Genomic DNA, 22,081 nt, shown 5'->3' on the forward strand with positions numbered 1-22,081 from the left:
CGAAAGTAAAGGGGAGCAGCAGCGCTGTAGGAGGAGAAGGAGAGACGGAGGGAGAGAGAGAGAACTTACACAGTAACAGAGACTTTATTCCACACGGTAAGTTTATAATAAACACACATTTACAACACTGGTGTGTAGATTAAAGAAATAACAAGTGTGGTACAGTTTATAACTAAACTCAGTGGAGGATTAAAGCTCTAGTAGAAGTGAATGTCCAGCAGAGAAGTTTCTGTGTATAAGGAAGACTTTAACTGTAAACCTGATGTAACACAACAGACCTGAATTTAAAGCATGAACACTGAACTGTGTTCTTTTCAGACGTTGTTTTTTCAGGCTGTAGAGTAGAGCAGGGGCTCCTAATGCCAGCCCTGGTGATTCTTTGCTCTGCACATTTTCTGCTCTGCACATGTCTATGGATTATCTACTCTACACACCTGAGCCTTTTTACCTTCATCGTTGTTAAGTGCTTTGAGCTTTTAGAGAAGGTGCTATGTAAATAAATTTTGTTAGTTCGTTTGTTTAAGGCTGCCAATGAGACGCTGGTTAATGAGTTAATGAGCTGAGTCAAGTGAGCACAGCAAGACCAGGATTGGGAAAGCTTTTAGTAAATCCACATGGAAAAGAAACATCTGTTAAGTGTACTTATCAAAAACATTTGAAAATGTAGGAAAATGGCCAAAAAGTATATTTTGCTTAATGTACTTTAGTGGAAGGAAAAACTATATTTGAACTGTATCTCATTACAGATGTATTTCTTTTCCACATGGAGAATCTGCCGTGTTATAATGAGTCACGGAAAGTCTTCATCATATAAAAGTGAAATAAAAAACTACTCCCTAAAACAGATTGATCATTATAACTGAATAGAGTTTCAAAATGGAGCTTTATTATTGATTTATTAATGAAAAACTAAACCGACAATGGTTCAATTAAAGCTATAGTTCAGAAAAAAAAAACCTGCTCACTGTGTTTACAGTAAAAATGTAGGAGCTCATCTACTCTGGATTTTATGGTAAACCGTTTAAGAGAGAAAAACGCTGCTCGAGCTTTGAGTTCAGGTGTTGAGAAATCTAAAAGAACTGGGTTTCTGAGCTCTAACACTCCAAAAAGAACCTGCCTGAACAAAAACAAGCACAGATACCAAGATATGTGGATCTGATTTACAGTTTATGTACAAAATACACTGTTGATCAATACATGATCAATATCAGCTCCAGAATCAGAGTATTATGGTTTGTTCTGCTGTTTGCGGTAATTTATGCTCTGTGAGATCTGCTGAAATCCATAGTCTCTCCTTGTGTGAACTGAATATCTGACAAACAAAACTGACTCTGAGATAGAAAAGTCATGTGGATCATGTTGTGTGATTGTTTTGCTGCCCGATGTGGACCAGAGGAGGATGGATTCTCCTTTTGAGTGTGGGTTCCTCTCAGCAATGATTGAAAACCTTGAAGAAAAGTGTTCAAGAATACAGTTAAGATTCTTATAAATGATTTCATTTATGTATTTTTAAAAATAGAAAAATGAATTTTCTCCATATCATGGACTTTTTCTGTCACATGTACAGAAGAGTTAAAACTAAAAATAAGAATCTGAATAAATGAGTGGAGAAACATAACGAGTGCTTCAAGACAGATTAACTGGATGATACAATTAAGCCATTAAGATGAAAGTTCTAATCACATGGAAACATGAGGTCAAAAGGCAAAAATGTTTTTGTGTAAACATGTATAACTATAAACACTGTAAGAGTGAATTTAAAGTAGGAACTGCAAACTGTTTTGGTAAAACTGTAAAACATGACCAGTTACATCAACTCAAATGGTTTGAGGAAACCAACTGCCTCAAATGGTTCAAGTTAAATAACTTAAACCATTTAACCATAAATAATTCCCTGAACTAAGTATGAACAAAACGTGTGTTTATTGTGGTATACACTTAAGTAAACTGGGTAAAGTGAATTAACACTCTCCATTTCGTTTATCTTAAAACGACTCTGTCATTGTTAACAATGTTCTTTCCAACTCAATTATCCATCTTCTAATTGCTCTGCACCATCTCGCCAACAAGCTAACTGTTCAGCTCATAGCAGACATGAAGTATTTTACCACTGCTGTACCCCAGCAAGCAAGCGCAACTCCCTCAATCTTGCTCAAAGTATTGAGCAAACTGAATTATAAATACTTAGAAAATAAGCAAACACCTATAGTAAGCTAGGCTGGGGAGAATGACAACTCACAGACTGTAGGGTACAGAAGGCAGAATGACATGCCCAATATGCAAATATATGGTACCAAGAGCCAATAGGAATGATTCGGGTTTTACTCAAGAAAGTTGCATTGACCAAAAATTTATTAAGTAAAGCTGAGTCTAAACTAAATTTCAATAAGTTACTTCAGCTCACAGATCTCATTTGAATGTGTAAAATCAATAAAAACACAAAAAGTCCAAATTATGTGAGTCTGTCACCTAAATTTACTGATACAGAAACTTCAACAGCTCAACCACTGAATCAACTGTTGTTTAAGTTAAAAACATTAGAACATATTTCACTTGTGTTGAGGCGACCAGCTGTTCCTGATAGGCACACAAGACTATTCCTGCCTGACAACCATCACTTTTAACATGGGTAATTCTGAATAGGCTAAAACTAGGAGTGGTTCATGGAGTAAACAGTCTGTCATTCATTATAAGAGTGCATATATAGTTAGAAGAGGGAAAAATAACCCAGCCACACAAATTTTCAACAATTTTCAAAAACAACCCCTTATTGGCCTGTCTGTTTTTGTGTGTAATGACAGTTTAAATAAAAATAGTGAATATATTTAAATGAAGTTATCTTAACTCCAAATATGCTAAAAAAGATCTAACTCAAAATGGCTGAGTTACTATCTCAACAAATAATTTTCAAGTTAATCTGAATTTTTCAGATTAAGTTACTCCAACTTTCTGTAGCATTTAAATTGTGTTAATTCTTTCATTAAGATGTGCAGTTAGGTTTTACAGTGTAATGTGTCTTTTTAAATGTATTGCATATCAGTTTGCATTAATATATTTGTATATTTTATTTTGATAAACATCACTGTTTTATCGATGCTCCTTAAGTAGAAATTATTAAATAGAGTGTTGATTAAAGCACAGACTATAACAGACATGTTTGCATGCAGTAGCGTGGTTTAGCCAGCAGAGGGAGGAAGTGGACTGCAGTAATTTGGGCTTGTTAAAGAAAGGTTGTGCAGAACACATTTTCACAATTTCAGGGTAAAAGTCAAGATTAGAAGATCAGAGATCATGTATAAATCTGGAATGTTCTCACATTTGTGCTTGAGTGTGTGTAGATTCTGCTTTCACCTAAGAACAAATCCCAAATAAGAGAACATTGGTGAGTCAGAATCTTCATCAGAAGTGGGTTTAAAGAAAACATTTCTTCTTAGGAACGGTTGGTGAAGGAGGCCTTGTGACTACACCAGGCTGTCTAAATTATGTCATTATAACTGGCTAATTTGTGAATTGCTGATGGTTTCATGCTGGTTTGGGGATCTAATAAGTTACAGTTTAAATTACGGATCACTCTCTCAGCATTCTGGATCCACTGCTCTGTCTCACCATGCAGTACTTCTTGCTGATTTCTTGCTTTTTCAACGTAAGCTTAGTTGGATGGAGCTCTGGTGGCAGTGGTGACAGCACTGCTTTTTACCATTACAAATGTTTTAATCACTGCATATTTAGGTAATATAATTTCTGTTTTTCCTTCTTCAGTGACTCTTCCTCATGTTTGAAGCCGTTGAATGTTCATTAAAAACATCATCTTTTCATGGAAGGCTATGCAGAGACCCTCAGAGGGGCAGGCACTCAACTACAGAATCATTGTTTAACTAGAGCATCAACCCGTATTCAAAAAGAACATCAAAAAGAATCTTACATCACACAATATTACACTATTAGATTGTCTTTTATCAAAATATCATTATTATAACTATTTCAAGATACCATCAGTCAACTTTAAATCCCATGTAGCTAAACGGCTACACTTGTCTTTATTTATTTTACTAGACTGTGCTGTTGTTTGGCTCACACGTCTTATTTACAGACTACAGATTCTCACAGCAGTTCCTGGAACTTAGTATAAGTTTGGCTTCCTTAGTTTGTATATTTTGAAAATCTTTCTGGATAAGAGCATCTGCTGAGTAACTGTGAATATAAACTATATATTCAGTCATTGTGTAATACACAACACATAATTTGGATATTTTTCTGTAGAAATGTGTAAATATAGTGTGAATATTTTCTTAAAAACGAAATAATTTTTATATTGTACAGCCTTTTTTGTATCAACACAAACTGTCAGGCCTATAAGAAATTTGGGTCTTTATTCTAAACTTGTGTCAGTGAGGCTTCAGTGAACTAGAATGTGGTTGTGTGTTTACAGCTGCTACAGCTGTTTATTAACTGAGTTGCTTTTGTGTATCCACAGTCATAATCTGAAAAATATTTCTGAGTTGGCTTGGCTACATCAATGGAAATAATATGTACAAACAAAACTCAGTCAGGCTGTGTTCTGTGATGAACTGACAGACCAACGAGTCTCTGATGATGCAGTATCCTCTCCAAGGTGAGATCGAGGTGTAACTGTATCTTTGTTAATCCATTTTTAAGTTACACTACAAGTGCAGCAACTTGTTCTTCAATCAAAGTGAACGATGGTCTGAATATTACAGCAACACTTTTTAAAATCTAGTGTGTGATGCTCTGATGTTTTCTTACAAGAGGCGATATTTGTTTTGTCCATGTGCAGCGTGCTTGTGGGAAAAAATCATATAAATCAAATACCTATGCTCTCACCCCACCACCCGCAGTCTGATCAGATTACTATTTAGGCCAGTAAGAAAAAAAAATCAGTACATGAAAAAGAAATCTCAGCACAGAAGAGTTATTGTCTACCATATTTATATGGGTAAACCTGCAGGCTATGGGTTTACACCTGTAAACCAAACTAGCTAGCTAACAAACAATAAAACATGCAACAGCTTATAAGTTTAATAAATTGCTGCCATTTTTTTTCTGTAACACAGTTGTTCAGCTACGATTAGCTAGCCAGTCAGCTAACAGCTGCTCTCTCAGGGTAGAAGATGAGGTGTGAAAGCAGGGATCTCTCCAGGTTTTGGGAGGTGTGTTTATAATAACCCCTTTTTCATTAGTTCATTTGAAAACAAATAAAGACGACAGTTTGAGTAAAATATGTTCCCTGTGTTCCCTGTGCTGGTAAAGTTCTCCTCTGTGTCCCCCATTGACATTTTTGAATACATCAGGGCTGAAATGTAGTGTTATTTTGCAACTGGGAGCTGCTCTGTTTTGATTGGCTTTACTGACTTAATATTTTAAATTCAACCAGACTTTCTTCTAACTGGTTCATGAGTTTTTATTCTGTATTGTCATTAAAAATGAAAATAGCAAAGTAAAAGTGCTTTATTATAAATTAAGTAAAAGTATTATGATTTAATTCTTCTCAAAGGGAGTTACAGGGAAAATGTATTCAAGAACAGTAATGAGAGCAAATGTAATTCATTACTTTCCTCCACTGCTTATTTTTGATTTTATTTTGACAAGAACTAAGATGTAGCAGTGCACTACATGTCCTGTCATCCTTCTTTAATTTGGGGAAAAAAAATAAATAAAAAGCCACAGCAAACTATTTTATTCATGATACTTTACTAAACACATTATAAAAAAGTAAAATAAATTAGACTTGAATTACATCAAAATAGCTCTATGACAACTTAATGAATATATTTTGACTGTGCTAAAAAGCTGAATTTACTAAATATACCAAAATCCTTTGTGACAGTTAATCAAGTAATACTCATCACATCATCGTAGCTTATAAACAGAACTGAAGCTCCTGTCTCAGTTCTGTCAGACTTGCCCATTTTAGTAGTTGTAAGAGCCAGATCAGCTTCTTACCTTATTACCTTATTAGGAAAGCTACACATTATCTTTAAAATCATCATGAAAATTCTTGAGAGAATATATAATTGTTTCTATTTATTACAGTGTACTGCAAATCACATACCCATGATCACATTTTGAAATACAGCACAGGTTCATGTAGATTGAAAGAATCTACAAACGTATTGCTGTGCTAGCTATCTGTCTAGATCAGGATAGCTGTTAAGTTACAGTTATTAAATTCCAGAGATGTCTGCTCAGTGTGCTTTTTAATTTAATTATAACTATAACTAAGATTAAGTTTAAGTTAAGTGACCCTTATCTGCAGTGTTTATGCTGCTTTATGTTTTTTTATTTGAATGGTTCATCTTGTGTGCGCTGCTCTAATTTTGCTTTTTGACTCTTCAAACTGTCTTGCAGGAATGATGTTTCTCTGTGTGATGCTACTGATTTTCTCTGGGTTTATGGAGACCACATCAGGTATGTGTCTATCAAAGCTGTGTATCTGCATACTTATAGATTTTACATAATTATGAAATGACAAGCACATTACATTCTTTAATGTAATTTACAAATCAGTTCAATCTAAAAAACATATTCTAATCTCAGTATTCTGTATTTTTAATGCGTTGTTACATAACATGTTCCCATTGTTATTTTACATATCAACCATTCACGTGGGAAATTCAGACATTAACTCTGAGCTTGAGACCAACAATGCTTTTCTGTTGTTCAGCCACATGAGCAGAAGTCTTCAGGTTTATTGGCTGAGACATTAGATTAGATACATTAAGATTTAAAAACAATAACTGTACTGGACCATGTTAGCCATCAGTTTGCAGGATAATGTGAAAAAAGTTACAAAGCAGTGAATACTTTTGAATATTTTCATATATACATGGTTATACATACATTGGAATTGGGTAACACTTTACATTAAGGGTCGCTAACCAATCATTAAATATATAATAATCAACTATTAGTTTCCCATTGTTTAGTTATTAGTTAACTCTTCATTAAGAATTAGCTATTACTTAGTAATTGATTAAGCACTTATCAATTAGTAATTAAGTACACTGTTAGTTCATAAGTTAGGTTGTTGTTAGTTTGTGGCTTACTTACTCGTTATCTGTGTGCTAATTGCTGCTTATTACATTGTTAATTAACTAATAAGTATTTTTCTTCATATAAAGAAGTAACGTGATAACTCACTAGCAGTTATGTGTTAATCCTGCTAATTATCTGTTAATTAACTTTCCATCACCTCCATATATTCAGTTGCTTCACTTTTCTCACTTTGGTTTATTAAAGATGCTTATGGTCACATCTGACCGTAAGATGGGCGCACACAAATTCATGGACGGTTTTGTTATTCATCACGTTCATCTTGGCATATCTGTACTCATATCTGGTAGGAGTGCATGTAAATTTGGGCATAAATGCTGGATATGTGGCTAATTAACCAAAACTATTATCAACATAATCTGTAATTGCAAAAATAAGAACAACAGTAGAAAATTTCAATAATACTAATTTGTGTGCATGACAGTCCAGTACAAAAGTGGATGTACTGACTTTACATGCACATTGATATAAACAAGTGCTGCAACTATTTCATGTTCCATTTAAAGACACATTACACTGTGCTTTTGTTTCATACTACTGACTCACAAACACAGCTTCAGTCATACACTGCAATAATACAGCGTTTATTTTAGGGAATTAACTACACTAAACAATCACTCTACTATGTTAACAACACTGAGAGTATTTAGTTTTATTTCACATTTTATTTTTTTTCCAGTTGTTTTCATTTTAATACTATTAAGTTTGGTCAGCAGGGGAGGAGTGCACTCACTGCTGGACATCAAACTCCACCCACGAGCACGGCCATTAGCTTTCATGCCAAACACTGCCATTTTATTGGCTGGCTACTGAAACATCTGCATGAATTAGTGTGTGCTTCATGTAAATGATATGTAAATGAGGTGCTGGTCGGCTGCTTTCATGCACTGAAGCTGATTTATTATTTACGCTCAAATCTCCACTTGTTTCCACATCGTACAAAATTGTTATGCATCAGACGCAGAGCAGTTCAGACCTTATAAAAGACAAAGTGTAAAAAAAGTGTTCTTTTTTTTACGTAACTTTGATGATTAATGGGCATTAGATCTTTACATTTTGACCATTAATTACTTCTTAAATTCCACTTAATCAACCATTCAGTGCTTCTTAAATTCCTCTTACTTAATTATTAATTACTTCTTAAATTCCTCTTACTTAACCATTAATTACTGCTTTTGTGTCCCTCCAAGTAAAGTGACAACACAAAATCAGTAATTAATGGTTCAGTACGAGGAATTTAAGAAGTAATTAATGGTCAAAATGTAAAGATCTAATGGCCATTTTGTCATGATAGTGCACAAAAACTAACATATGTCTGTTGTAGCTCAGTATTTGAGCATTATAGTTCACTGCTAATGCTTAATCTGGACGCAATCACGACTCTTTGTGAAAAGGGCCCATGGCCATTAGATCTTTACATTTTGACCATTAATTACTTCTTAAATTCCACTTAATCAACCATTCATTGCTTCTTAAATTCCTCTTACTTAATCATTAATTACTGCTTTTGTGTTGTCACTTTACTTGGAGGGACACAAAAGCAGTAATTAATGATTAAGTAAGAGGAATTTAAGAAGCAATGAATGGTTCATTAAGTGGAATTTAAGAAGTAATTAATGGTCAAAATGTAAAGATCTAATGCCCATTAATCATCAAAGTTACGTAAAAAAAAGAACACTTTTTTTACACTTTGTCTTTTATAAGGTTTGAACTGCTCTGCGTCTGATGCATAACAATTTTGTACGATGTGGAAACAAGTGGAGATTTGAGCGTAAATAATAAATCAGCTTCAGTGCATGAAACCAGCCGACCAGCACCTCATTTACATATCATTTACATGAAGCACACACTAATTCATGCAGATGTTTCAGTAGCCAGCCAATAAAATGGCAGTGTTTGGCATGAAAGCTAATGGCCGTGCTCGTGGGTGGAGTTTGATGTCCAGCAGTGAGTGCACTCCTCCCCTGCTGACCAAACTTAATAGTATTAAAATGAAAACAACTGGAAAAAAAATAAAATGTGAAATAAAACTAAATACTCTCAGTGTTGTTAACATAGTAGAGTGATTGTTTAGTGTAATTAATTCCCTAAAATAAACGCTGTATTATTGCAGTGTATGACCGAAGCTGTGTTTGTGAGTCAGTAGTATGAAACAAAAGCACAGTGTAATGTGTCTTTAAATGGAACATGAAATAGTTGCAGCACTTGTTTATATCAATGTGCATGTAAAGTCAGTACATCCACTTTTGTACTGGACTGTCATGCACACAAATTAGTATTATTGAAATTTTCTACTGTTGTTCTTATTTTTGCAATTACAGATTATGTTGATAATAGTTTTGGTTAATTAGCCACATATCCAGCATTTATGCCCAAATTTACATGCACTCCTACCAGATATGAGTACAGATATGCCAAGATGAACGTGATGAATAACAAAACCGTCCATGAATTTGTGTGCGCCCATCTTACGGTCAGATGTGACCATAAGCATCTTTAATAAACCAAAGTGAGAAAAGTGAAGCAACTGAATATATGGAGGTGATGGAAAGTTAATTAACAGATAATTAGCAGGATTAACACATAACTGCTAGTGAGTTATCACGTTACTATTTAGAAAAATACTTATTAGTTAATTAACAATGTAATAAGCAGCAATTAGCACACAGATAACGAGTAAGTAAGCCACAAACTAACAACAACCTAACTTATGAACTAACAGTGTACTTAATTACTAATTGATAAGTGCTTAATCAATTACTAAGTAATAGCTAATGCTTAATGAAGAGTTAACTAATAACCAAACAATGGGAAACTAATAGTTGATTATTATATATTTAATGATTGATTAGCGACCCTTAATGTAAAGTGTTACTTGGAATTGTTTTTATTACTGTAATTGTATTATACATTATGTTCGTTTTTGATTACAGAGAACTTTAAGGTAGTTGGTCCAGCTGCTCCTCTTGTTGTTGAAGCTGGTGAAGATCTGGTTCTGCCCTGTTCTCTCCAACCCAACATCAGTGCTGTGGATATGATGGTGGAGTGGATCAGAACAGATCAGACTGAAACTAATAGATTAGTTCATATGTATGAAGACCATAAAGACACAAATGATAAGCAGATTAAGTCATACAGAGGAAGAACAGCTCTGTTTAAAACTGAACTGCAGAAAGGAAACACCTCCCTGAAACTCTCAGCAGTGCAACCTTCTGATGGAGGAGTTTATCAGTGTGCCATTAAATCAGAGTCCTGGTTTGATGACATCCTTGTTCATGTTGAAGTCAAAAGTGAGTGATAACAGTTTCAGTACTTCTTCTTCTTCTGATTATTATTGTTGTTCTTGTTGTTGTTTTGTTGTTGTAATTATTATAAGCTCACAGTTATTGAAAACCAACAAGAGAATTAATAAATATGAAAGCATATTTTCAATTCAGATTAAGTCAAAAATGTAAATTTAGAGTGAAGAGGCTTCTGTATTTGTATTATGGTAGATAAATAGAAAGTAACTCAAGTAACTCAAAGCTAAGTTACTATTTTATGTCCCCATCCCAGTTCTTTCAATGATCTTTATGACAAATTATATTATTAGTAAAGACTACAACTAATTGCTAAATACTTAATCAGTTACTAAGTAATAACCATGCTGAATTAACAGTTAACGAATATTATCAATAATAGGTAATTACTTGTAAACAACATAATTACTTATAGCTTTGAGACTCTCAAGTGTTACCAACTCATCTTTACAGTAGCTAAAATACCACACACAGTATTTTAAATGCTTAACTATAAAATTTGAAATGATGTCAGCATTTTAAGTATTTAGTATCAGAGGTATTTTCAAGCATATATATTTATATATTACTGTAAAAAAAAAAAGATTTCTAAGAAACTTTAAATTTCTAAAAAAAAAATATTTTTTTGCACATAGTCATTTTAAAGTCTGAACTATGCTTAATATATCACAAAGTAAGTACAACTTTATCTGGTTTGTATTTCAGGAAAAGGTTTTCATGCTTGGAAGATTGCTATCATCTGCATGTCAGTCTTTGCCATTATGTTAACGGCCTTCACAGCTTACATCTTGAAAGGTAATTTTTTTATTAAGAATTTTCAGCAATAAGTTATTTAAAAGAACATTTTCCATATGGACTGTTTGCATGTGCAGAAAAGATGATGCCATGCAATGTCATGACTTCTGAGAGAGTGTATGCTTTCGCATGGTCACACTCAAAAAGCTGAACTCCTTGTCAGGTTCTTTAGTGCTAAAAAAGATCAGTAAATATTTACATTTTACAACATTTTAGTACTTGTTTTGAAGTATCCGGAGGTTACATTTCAGTAGTACAATGACAAAATGGTGCTTTACTTAAATTTTTAAAGTTTTGAGATGCATGTGTATGACGTAAATTACATAACCTGTTGTAGTTCCCAACAGTGCAGCCACTTTGGTTCTGCTGGCTTACTTACCTCAAGATTAAGGAACATCAATCTTTTTGATTAAATGATGAAGTTAGCTGCTTGATGGCTCTGTGGTCAGAAGCATTCATACACAACAGCATATGATTTTTTTATGAATTTAACCTACAGAGAAACAATATATTCTCTGTATATATACAATTTTAAGAACATAAAATAATGTTTTTTGTGTTCCTGGTTGTAGTATGTTATAAAGCACACTATACTGGACTATACTAATGTTTAGATTACATTGTATGTGAGTAGACTACATTCTATGATGGACCACAACCACTACAAAACCATTTACATGGACAGTCCACAGTAAAATATGGAGGGCCACCTATGAACGCAAGGGCAGAGCAGGATGTGCCTTAATGCACCCATAATATGCACCCACAGTGCACCTGCAAATATCATTCGATTAACTAAGACTGCAGTTTATCACATAAACTGCGCCCAGCCCTGACCAATAACCATGCAGGGTTTAAAAGAGGCAGTGAAATCATAGAACCATCAACAAGCTCAAGACAAAAAAAGAAACTGAAAGTTCTGTAATTATGAGATGGCAGTCTTAGTTGTCTCCAGTGACAGGAATCGAGTTTGTATAACACAGACTGCGAGTGCATACTGCAGACACATCACTGGATGTTTTGCACCCCATCTTCTTACATATGTGCATCTGGGGGCTGTTTTATGAATTATTCTGTCACATGGTCAATAACAGAAACACATATTATGCATATTAATCAAATACTTTAAGGTAAATGTATTAACATTTCAGTCATAGTCATAATTGTCCTTATTCACAGGAAATAGGATTAAAAACATTTGATAACATAAATGGTCATGGCCATTTTTAATGATGCAGCTTAAAAATAAGTGTAAGTGTGAAAGAATTATGGGGATACTGCATAAAAACATAGTTGTAAATACACTATATTGCCAAAAGTATTCACTCACCCATCCAAATCATTGAGTTCAGGTGTTCCAATCACTTCCATGGCCACAGGTGTATAAAACCAAGCACCTAGGTCTGCAGACTGCTTCTACAAACATTAGTGAAAGAATGGGTTGCTCTCAGGAGCTCAGTGAATTCCAGCGTGGTACCGTGATAGGATGCCACCTGTGCAACAAGTCCAGTCATGAAATTTCCTCACTACTAAATATTCCACAGTCAACTGTCAGTGGTATTATAACAAAGTGGAAGCGATTGGGAACGACAGCAACTCGGCCACGTAAAATGACAGAGCGGGGTCAGCAGATGCTGAGGCGCATAGTGCGCAGAGGTCACTAACTTTCTGCAGAGTCAATCGCTACAGACCTCCAAACTTCATGTGGCCTTCAGATTAGCTCAAGAACAGCATAGAGAGCTTCATGGAATGGGTTTCCATGGCTGAGCAGCTGCATCCAAGCCTTACATAACCAAGCGCAATGCAAAGCATCGGATGCAGTGGTGTGAAGCGGTGGAGACGTGGTCTCTGGAGTGACTTTGTGCGAACAGTTTGGGGAGTTTGGCCCCTTCCTGTTCCAACATGACTGCGCACCAGGGCACAAAGCAAGGTCCATAAAGACATGGATGAGGGAGTTTGGTGTGGAAGAACTTGACTGGCCTGCACAAAGTCCTGACCTCAACCCGACAGAACACCTTTGGGATGAATTAGAGCAGAGACTGCGAGCCAGACCTTCTCGTCCAACATCAGTGTCTCACAAATGCGCTTCTGGAAGAATGGTCAAAAATTCCCATAAACACTCCTAACCCTTGTGGAAAGCCTTCCCAGAAGAGTTGAAGCTGTTATAGTTGCAAAGGGTGGGCTGACATCATATTAAACCCTATGGATTAAGAATGGGATCTCACTTAAGTTCATATGCGTGTGAAGGCAGACGAGCGAATAATTTTGGAAATATAGTGTCAATAAATAAATGTTACAATAATAATACCTATTGACCTATTAAATGTCACAGATGAAATTAGATTGGTTATCATTAATCTGAACATAAATTGACACTCCAAAACTGCATGCATGAACTGATCAGTCTATATATTCAATGAGGATGTGCAGAAATTGATATTCCTGTGTTGAAGTGTTAGACATACCTACATTATAATTAAATAAAATGTAATGGCACTTCTAGAGAAATTTATATTACTGAAAGAATCTGATTTTAGACATCGCTGTAGCGCAGTAATCGTTGAACTGGTGCTATAGAGCAGTGTTTCCTAAACTTGGTGCTGGGCTACATCTGCTCTTCACAAAATATTTATTAAACTCACTAGTTAAGTGTGCTGAGGAAGGCCATGTGATGGAATGCATCTATGCTTAATCTGTAATAATAAAAAGTAAATAAAAAACAGCTAAGATAACGGTCAAAAAGAAAAAAACTAAAAATCTTCACAAATGAACTGTTTGTTAAAATAGTAAAATGAAATAAAACAGTGAAAGAATTAAGATCAAATAAGAGAGTTGCAGGCTGAGTGGAAGTAGTTAAAAATTTTAAATGGTTGAGTAACATCAGCAAGCAGAGCTTTGAGTTTCCTGTAATGTATTCCAGTTCACTGGTGCACTGTGCCTAAAAACAGATTTTCCCAATCCAATAAAAATCTATTAGCCTGAGAGGTGATCCATTCACTAGAGTGAGTCTAAGAATACCATTATTTACAGATAGCATAGATGTTATATAAGATGGCAAATGACCGGACAGTGCCCTATAAATAAAAAACAAACCAATGATTTTCTGGCTGCACAGGGTTAGGGTGTTGGCATTCACAGTGTTAAAATCTATTTAGGGATTGTGGAAAACAGCATGAATGTAATTTTCCTGGCATTTAAAACTAGCTTATACTTATACAGACCAATTTGTAAGGCATTGAAGGAGCACTGCTGCATGAACAGAGTCAGCTGACATCTGCATAGGTGCACTTAGCATTCAGAGGCAGAAGCAGCAAAATTAATAATATATAAATCAAATAAGACTGGACCAAGCATTGAACATTGCAGGACTCCTTTGTGACAGGCATTAAATCTGATTTGGAGTTACCCAGTGCAACACATTGTTGCTTATTTGAGAGGTAGCTTTGGGCCCAGTCTGATACATGTTTATTGAAACCAATTGTGTGTAAGCTACTTAAAAATAAGCAAATAATCAATGGTATCAAAAGCTTTGGTCAGATCAATAAAAAGGGCAGCACAGTGCCTCTTTTTGTCTATGGCTGTAAAAATTATCATTTGAAACAAGTGTGGTGGCAAGATGGAGGAAAGGGGTCCAGTTTATCCTCTCCTGTGTTTTTTTTTTGTTTTTTTTTTTGTGAGAGTGTTAGACGCTATATATGGAAAGAAGTATTAAGTGTATGACTGGCTGCAGACAAAAAATCATAAAAAGATTGGCAGAGCTCTTTTTCAGATAGTACATTGTTAGCTAGTGCAATATGGGTCAGAATATGGAAGAGGTTTTTGAGAGAGTTTATGGCATTCCAAAATTTGTGCATATTAGAAGAAGAAAAACTATTGATCAGACAAAGACAATAATCTGACTTGGTTCTTGTCTTCCTCAACTGCTTAAATGATAACTCAGAACTAGACTACAAAAATGTGTTGCCCTCAGGTTTTGTTCAGACGCAGACCCTCCCCTTTGGAATGTAGCCAGAGTGCTGATAGGTCATTCTCACATAAAGGGCATTCACATTTTCCAACTCTGATTGGTGGTCAGGGGTGGCGCCACACCTCCAAAAGTGGTGGGGCAAAACATATTGTTTAAAAAAAAAAAAAGTGGCTGAGTGATGCAATGCAATTAAGCCACTGACTAAAATGACCTTCCATGTCATACAAATTTTTTTAGATTAAAAAATCCCCAAAAAAGAACAGAGCTGCACAGTCTTCAGCTCCTGTGCTGATAAATGTTGGATGAACTCAAGTTGTTCTGGGGAAGGTACTTTTACTTAATTATTTCAAGTATCAATGCTTTTACTTGAATTAGGTTCCACTCCCCACCTCTGATTTTGATAACAAACAGTGTCAGTGTTTGTTTTGATGCTGCTTCAGTAGCTGCAGCCTCAGATAGCAGTATTTGTTAGCCAACATCTCTAAAGAACATTGGGCTGTTTTCATGCCCAGTTAATTTTCTAAAGACCACACCACATTTTGATGTTGTGATGTTTTATCTTTTTACTTTGGTTTGGGTGTTGGAGAGCAAGGGCTAAAGTGGACTAAATTACTCACGTGGGTGTTTATTTATTTATCAGAAGTTTTGATCAAGCACTCTTACTCTCACAATCACCACCATGAAAACAGAAAAACAGAAAATAGAGACGGTTATCATCTTTGTGAATACAAACCGATCAGGTCACTGATGCTTGGCCAAAAATTTGCTCCTCAATCCATAATCAAATGCATATCGTTATTTTATAGCTTGTCTTTCATTATTTACAGAAGCTCGCAGTGCAGGAATGAGCGCATGCATGCCTGCAAAACCTCTGATCAATAAACAAACTCTCAGGTGTGTGAGTGTTTGTAAAGAGTGAAATGTTAAAGCAGCAGATTGTGCAGACAGTACAGAGAAAATGTGCAGTGGAGAAAACATGATCTCATGTTGAATTCCCTTGTGAAATAGTGCAGTTCAGTGTTTGGTGCTGCCTGAATTCGGGTGGAGTCGCATGTCAAAACTGAACTAAAGAAAAAGTTTGACAGTCTGCACCAACCAAGGCAGGTCTGAAAACACTTCTCAGCTGAAATGGAGGTTCTGATTGGCTCTGCCTCTCAGTTTTACTCTGTCTGTTTGTGCTGGTCAGTGCTTCATGCAGTTCAGGGAAAGCAGAGGTTTTTATGTGCATGTCCTGAACTCAAAAAGTAGTGGGGTGTCACCACAGTACTTTGAAAAATGGTGGGGTGAATGCCTGCTCGCTAGTTCCAGTGGCCCTGTTGATGGACATAATCTATGAGTGCCTCCCCAAGAGACACACCCTCCTTTATTCTGGCAAATAAAAAATAATTCAAATACCAAAAATGCTTCAGATTATTCCCTTAACCTTGCAAAACCAAGGGAAGGACAATAGGACATTCATTTATATTTCATAACTGACAGTTTTAAACATTGTTACCTAAAAACCCCCATGCATATTGGAGGACACAAGCTAATAGTATATTTAATCTTTGATTTTGTTTGTTATGAGTAAATTCAACCACAATATGGTTGTTATTTAAGGTGACAGAAGAAACAAACTAAAGAAAAAGGAATACATATTCAGGTCACATACTTATCAGTTTTCTAAATTCATTACAGTCAAATGTCTAGATCAGTAAATTATCATACATTACATATTCCTAACATCTAAAACAAAAAATGGAAAAGATACTTATTTTAGGGAACCAACTAAGTAACATACAGGTAATATTGTTTACAACAATATGGAGCTTCACATATCAAAGAGAATATAACCAGAGTCCTCTTGGACCATGGAGAAATGGTTTTGTGACTCTGTGGTATATCTCATTCTCACCACTGGGTGGTGCTATGGGCTCATGTCTGAAATATCAATAAAATCCAGAAATGTCTAACTTCATGATAGATTCTAGGAACAATTTCATTCTTGATATCTCCTTGGAACAAACCCAGATGAGTGATTCCAATTTGGAGTTGATATACACTTTGATTTCTGTTCAGTTTTTGTTCAAGCTATCCAGCTAGACTCCAGCAAAGTGTTTTATTGCTGCATTGTTAGTGCATAAAGATAAGCCACAGAGGTCAGGCCTGGTTCTTGACACAAGCTGTAAACCTCAGAATTTGTGTGTTCCTAAGGCAGTTTATGGCCCTGACCCAGACTTTGAGGAGCCAGGGCTCTTAACTCTTGTGTTGGTGATAAAGGTTTTGAGTCCAGATGGTGTCCACTACATTGTTCAAAAATTTCTTCTTACCATCTCACGGGACATTGTTTTTTATGTAACTGTTTCTTACGCATTAAATAGGGCAGTGGTTACTGAAGCCAAGACCTGAGGCAAAAATTTTGCCCATTGTAGGGGATAAAATTAAAGTCTGTCAGGGTAGACTTGGTAGGATCCTTTAACAAGTAATAAGCAGGATCTAATAAGTTGTATGAGGGTAAAGTTGACACAAATTCCCTTTAAGTGATCAGATGCATTAGTCAACTAATTTAAATGTAGTGGGAGAAAGCCACTTTTTCCACACTTACACCATAAACACAACCTACTGTTCGGTTCATCTCAGGTTAGGGTTTTCATGTGGACAGTGATCAACTGATTGGGCTATGGTAATCATACACACAACCAAATAAGTGATAACTTTAATAGTCATTAACTGATAAAGGTATATAAGCACTAAGTGGTAGATTAATAAAAGGGCGAGGCGGGTGGGGGGGTGAACTCCAAAAGCGTTGCAACTAACCAGACCTGAATGGGCGTATAAGCCAACTTCAACATACATATATTTCTGAGCATAGTTACATAGCATTAAGTAACATTATAAGCATGCAATTTCATATATAAACATCATTACTGTTTCAGTACTAAGTATTACAAGAAAAGTTTACTGACGATTATATCTAAAAGTATTCTAATTTGACACTATGGGTACATAAAGTTACTTAAAAATAACATTTACTAAACTAAACAGAACTAAAAGAGCACAATTCTGAAGGATTAATTAACACTATTACATTTCTAAACAATGTTTAAATGAACGAAACGTTACAAAGTGTAGAGTAAAATAAAATCCTGGGAAAAAGGAATTTCCATAAGTCATAAACTCAGTTTGTATACAGAATTTACTTTTGTCCTCCTTACAGTGTTGGAAAATGGATTTTGTGAGGTGGTCCATTAACATTTCAAACATTGGTTATCTCTGTTTTGAGACCAGATGAGGGGGGTGTTGGGAAATAATGTGTAGGTCCTAAGAACACTCTGGGGGCCATAAACTTGATTAGTCAGATTTTCTCCAGCCATCCTGTTGACTGGGGGATTGGTCTTTGTATCTTAAATCAAAGGTTTAACTTTGTCCAAATGTTCTGATTAGTTTAAGAATCAAAAAATAGCCAAGTTCACTACACAGACTACAATCACTAAGTATCAGCATTTATGAAGCATATATGTATGGAAATAAGAGATCAGTTAGTTCATCAATTGTAGAAGAAGGAGCAGAAGGAGGCTTGTATATCCCTATTGAAACAAAACAATTATTTTTCCCTAAGCACACCTGCATGATCTAGGACCAAAGAATCAGGGCTGTAGTTCTGCTGTGGTAATAAATAGCAGTAGAAAGTAAAATGTTATCTTTAGCACTGTAACAGAGGAGACAGATAACATAAACATAGTTTGTTAATTAGAGCGCATCTGAGTCCATGGCAGGGATTAAAGAACAAACAGACACTGAGAGCACAGGAGGTTCTATGAAGTAGAATCCTCCTGAAGAAGTAGTATGTGCACAAATTACCGTAGACACACTCCAAAATCTTGTGGAAAGCCTTCCCAGAAGAGTGGAGGCTGTTATAGCCACAAAGGGGGAATAGTATTACTATACTATTCTATAGCGTTATACTATTATAACTGTATATTCTTATCATGATTTTGGAACTGGATGTACAGCAAGCTCTAATGGCTGCAATTTGTAGGTATTTCACATACTTGTAGATAATTTCACGTACTTTTGGCCATATAGTGTTGATCTGTCATTAATCCCTTAACATTCCGGGCTTATTACATAAAAAGGCTTATTATTCAGTTACTAGAGGGACTTCATTGCAGACTAATAGAGCAATCTTAGGTTATAGAAGTTTGTAATAATACTTTTGGCCGTGGGGCCCAAAGTACTGACAAATGCATCAGAACCACAAAGCTAATATTTTTGAAATCTTCCTACAAAATGACTTTAACATTCTGACATTGTTCACTTCAAGATCTCTCCTTTGTTCAACCAGTTACAGTCAATTGATGGTGGTGGTTTCTGAAAGCTTTCCATTGTTTCTCTCTAATTTTAGATAAATCCTCTAAAAAACAGCTTTCTCCTACACAATGTTCAGTCATAAACTATATGCGTGTCCAGTCAAAAAATATGAAGGAAGAACTGAACCTGAAGAGATTCAACACATCAGAAGAAGGATACAGAAGACTCATCCCAGCTATCACAAACTGCAGAAAGGCTCAGTGAGTGTTTAACATAATGATTATTAAGCTAATATTAATACTGTGGTGTAATTGTGGGCAAACTGTTAAAAGTCTAGGGGGTCTAAACAAGGTTAATTGTCTTGTCAAAGTATTGTTACTTTTATGTTGCATTTTTATGTTACATAAAAGCATGAGAGATTACATAAAAGCATTACATACGTTGCACATATACATGTGTATGGTAGGAACACCTTTCAGTTTGCATACCTGAGAGTTCTTCATCCAGATTATATGCAGTATACACTGCCTCACCAGCTTTGCTAAAAAAGAGACAAAGACAGTCCTGCAAGATGTTTTGTCTCTTGCTATACCCCGATGGTTTAATGTTTAGTCCTATTTAATCTATTGGCATCTACTCCTGTACTGTTTTGTTTCATACAGATGGTGCAATTTTCTTCGCCCTACATTGAAAATTGAATGGCTCCTGCATTTATGTATATGATTTTCTGTTAGGTTTCATCAGTAGGTGATTGCTTAATTTTTTTAGGGCAGCCACTGGGACCCGGTATTGGAATTAAGTCATGAGTGCATTCAACTATTAAATTTAAGTCAAGAACCCATTTACTGATTCCAAATGAATAGTTGGAATCACTCCCATTTTTGACAGAAAAGGCAAAGAGGAAAGTCAAGATCGGTAATGAGTGGATTAGGGAAACAATGAGAATATGGTCAGTGGTACAAAAGAAATTAAAACTCTAAAACTCTATCTGTAGGGCCACTAAAATAACAACAAATCCAGATTTTTTACCATCTATCATGGATGCAGGATATAATAATTGGTCAAACAAGGGTTTATTATACATTGCACAATTGTTCAATGGACAAACCATGAAGTCAAATGAACAACTTACACAAGAGTTTAAACTACCAGCCCATGATTTTTATAAACTCTTACAACTTAGACATTACCTCCAGAAACATAAGGAATGGGAGAATATTTGCAAAGCACCATCCACACTAGAGGAACTGTTAATAACATTTACAGAGAGAGAGACAACAAAAAAAAGGGATTATATCAAAAATCGTAAAGCATTACAACATGAATCTAAGGATAACAACATGCAGGTCAAAGAAAAATGGAAGTTGGAAGCAAACATTGTAATAACAGATGAAAAACGGGAGGAAACTTTCAAAGCAGGGCATAAACTAACTTGTAGTCCAACATGGAGAGAATTTGACTGGAAAATAAAGATGAGGTATTTTAACGCCTTTTCTATTACTTCAAAGTACAGGAATGTTTCTGAGCTGTGCTGGAGGGATTGTGGTCTGATGGGGGACCTCACACATATATTTTGGGATTGTCCAAAACTTTTAGTATTTTGGAAGAGTGTTCACAATGAGATCAAACAGATTCTAGCGATTACTCTTAATTTAGATCCAACGCTTTTTATATTGGGTATTCTCCCTGATAAAATGACGGATGGAAACTTGACTTAATTAGTAAGAGCTTTGCTTTTAATAGACAAGAAAATGATAACCACTCCCTGGTTAAAGCCCAGCTCCCCAGCATAGCACAATGGAAAGAAAGGGTAAAAAAGGTCTTTATTATGGAGAAAATGACAGCAAGACTACAGCTAAGGACAGATATTTTTTTTAAAAGATGGTCACCATTACTACAGGCAATGCCAGAACTCGTTACCTCTTTTATCCTATTTTTTTTTTCCTTATAACGAATTAGCTTACAGTGATGTTTTGAACAGACAAGAAAAGAATTTCAAACAAGTTAAAACAACTGTAATCTTGTCTATGTTTTGTGTATTATGTATTATGTACTATGTGTGTTGAATAAAAAATAAAATAGAAAAAAATAAAATAAAAAGAACGCATTTACTAATTTAATTCTACTGAAAGAGCATTAGACAGTGAAGGACTGTAAGAAAATATAGCCTGTTTGATTAATACTGGTCCTAGCTGTGTCAATCTGATAGGAATTTTAGGTTGCATTTCGATTAGCATATCTGATGTTTAGGTAATGAAGAAAATTCTCCATTACCTAAACCAACAAAACTCTGTGAATTAATGCATTCATCATCCCCAGTGCGGCAGGATAGTGGTGTTAATTTGGTGTAAAGTTTGTTTTTATAACACACCGAGTTTAGTAAAAGTATGAATATCACTGCAAGGCCAGTACATCATGACAGCAGTATGTGCACCTGTGAAAAGATTCTTTGAAAGTATAATGCTCAATGTCAAAATGAATAAATGCATATTTTTTTTACATTTTTTTGAGGATTTCTTACTATACACATCTGTAGTTGTATTTTGTACAGCCCCATTTCCAAAAAAGTTGGGACACTAGGTAAAATGTGAATAAAAACATACATTTACCTATATTTCATTGACAGTAGTATAAAGGCAAAATATCAAATACTGAAATT

The 22,081-nt window shown here is 35.2% G+C and overlaps 1 protein-coding gene across 1 annotated transcript in view; it reads left to right on the forward strand.

Annotated features, from left to right (window-relative positions):
• The window catches only part of LOC118801599 (NACHT, LRR and PYD domains-containing protein 12-like), a 42,737-nt gene continuing 20,656 nt past the window's right edge, over window positions 1-22,081 (forward strand). The window contains exons 1-6 of the mRNA XM_036561957.1: window positions 1-96; window positions 4,475-4,612; window positions 6,367-6,426; window positions 10,005-10,361; window positions 11,076-11,165; window positions 19,517-19,682. Of these exons, the coding sequence (XP_036417850.1) occupies window positions 4,591-4,612; window positions 6,367-6,426; window positions 10,005-10,361; window positions 11,076-11,165; window positions 19,517-19,682 (695 nt within the window). The 5' untranslated portion in view covers window positions 1-96; window positions 4,475-4,590. The remainder of the gene's footprint in view (window positions 97-4,474; window positions 4,613-6,366; window positions 6,427-10,004; window positions 10,362-11,075; window positions 11,166-19,516; window positions 19,683-22,081) is intronic.

The sequence above is a fragment of the Colossoma macropomum genome, unplaced genomic scaffold, assembly GCF_904425465.1.
Source record: "Colossoma macropomum unplaced genomic scaffold, Colossoma_macropomum, whole genome shotgun sequence".
NCBI lineage: Eukaryota > Metazoa > Chordata > Actinopteri > Characiformes > Serrasalmidae > Colossoma > Colossoma macropomum.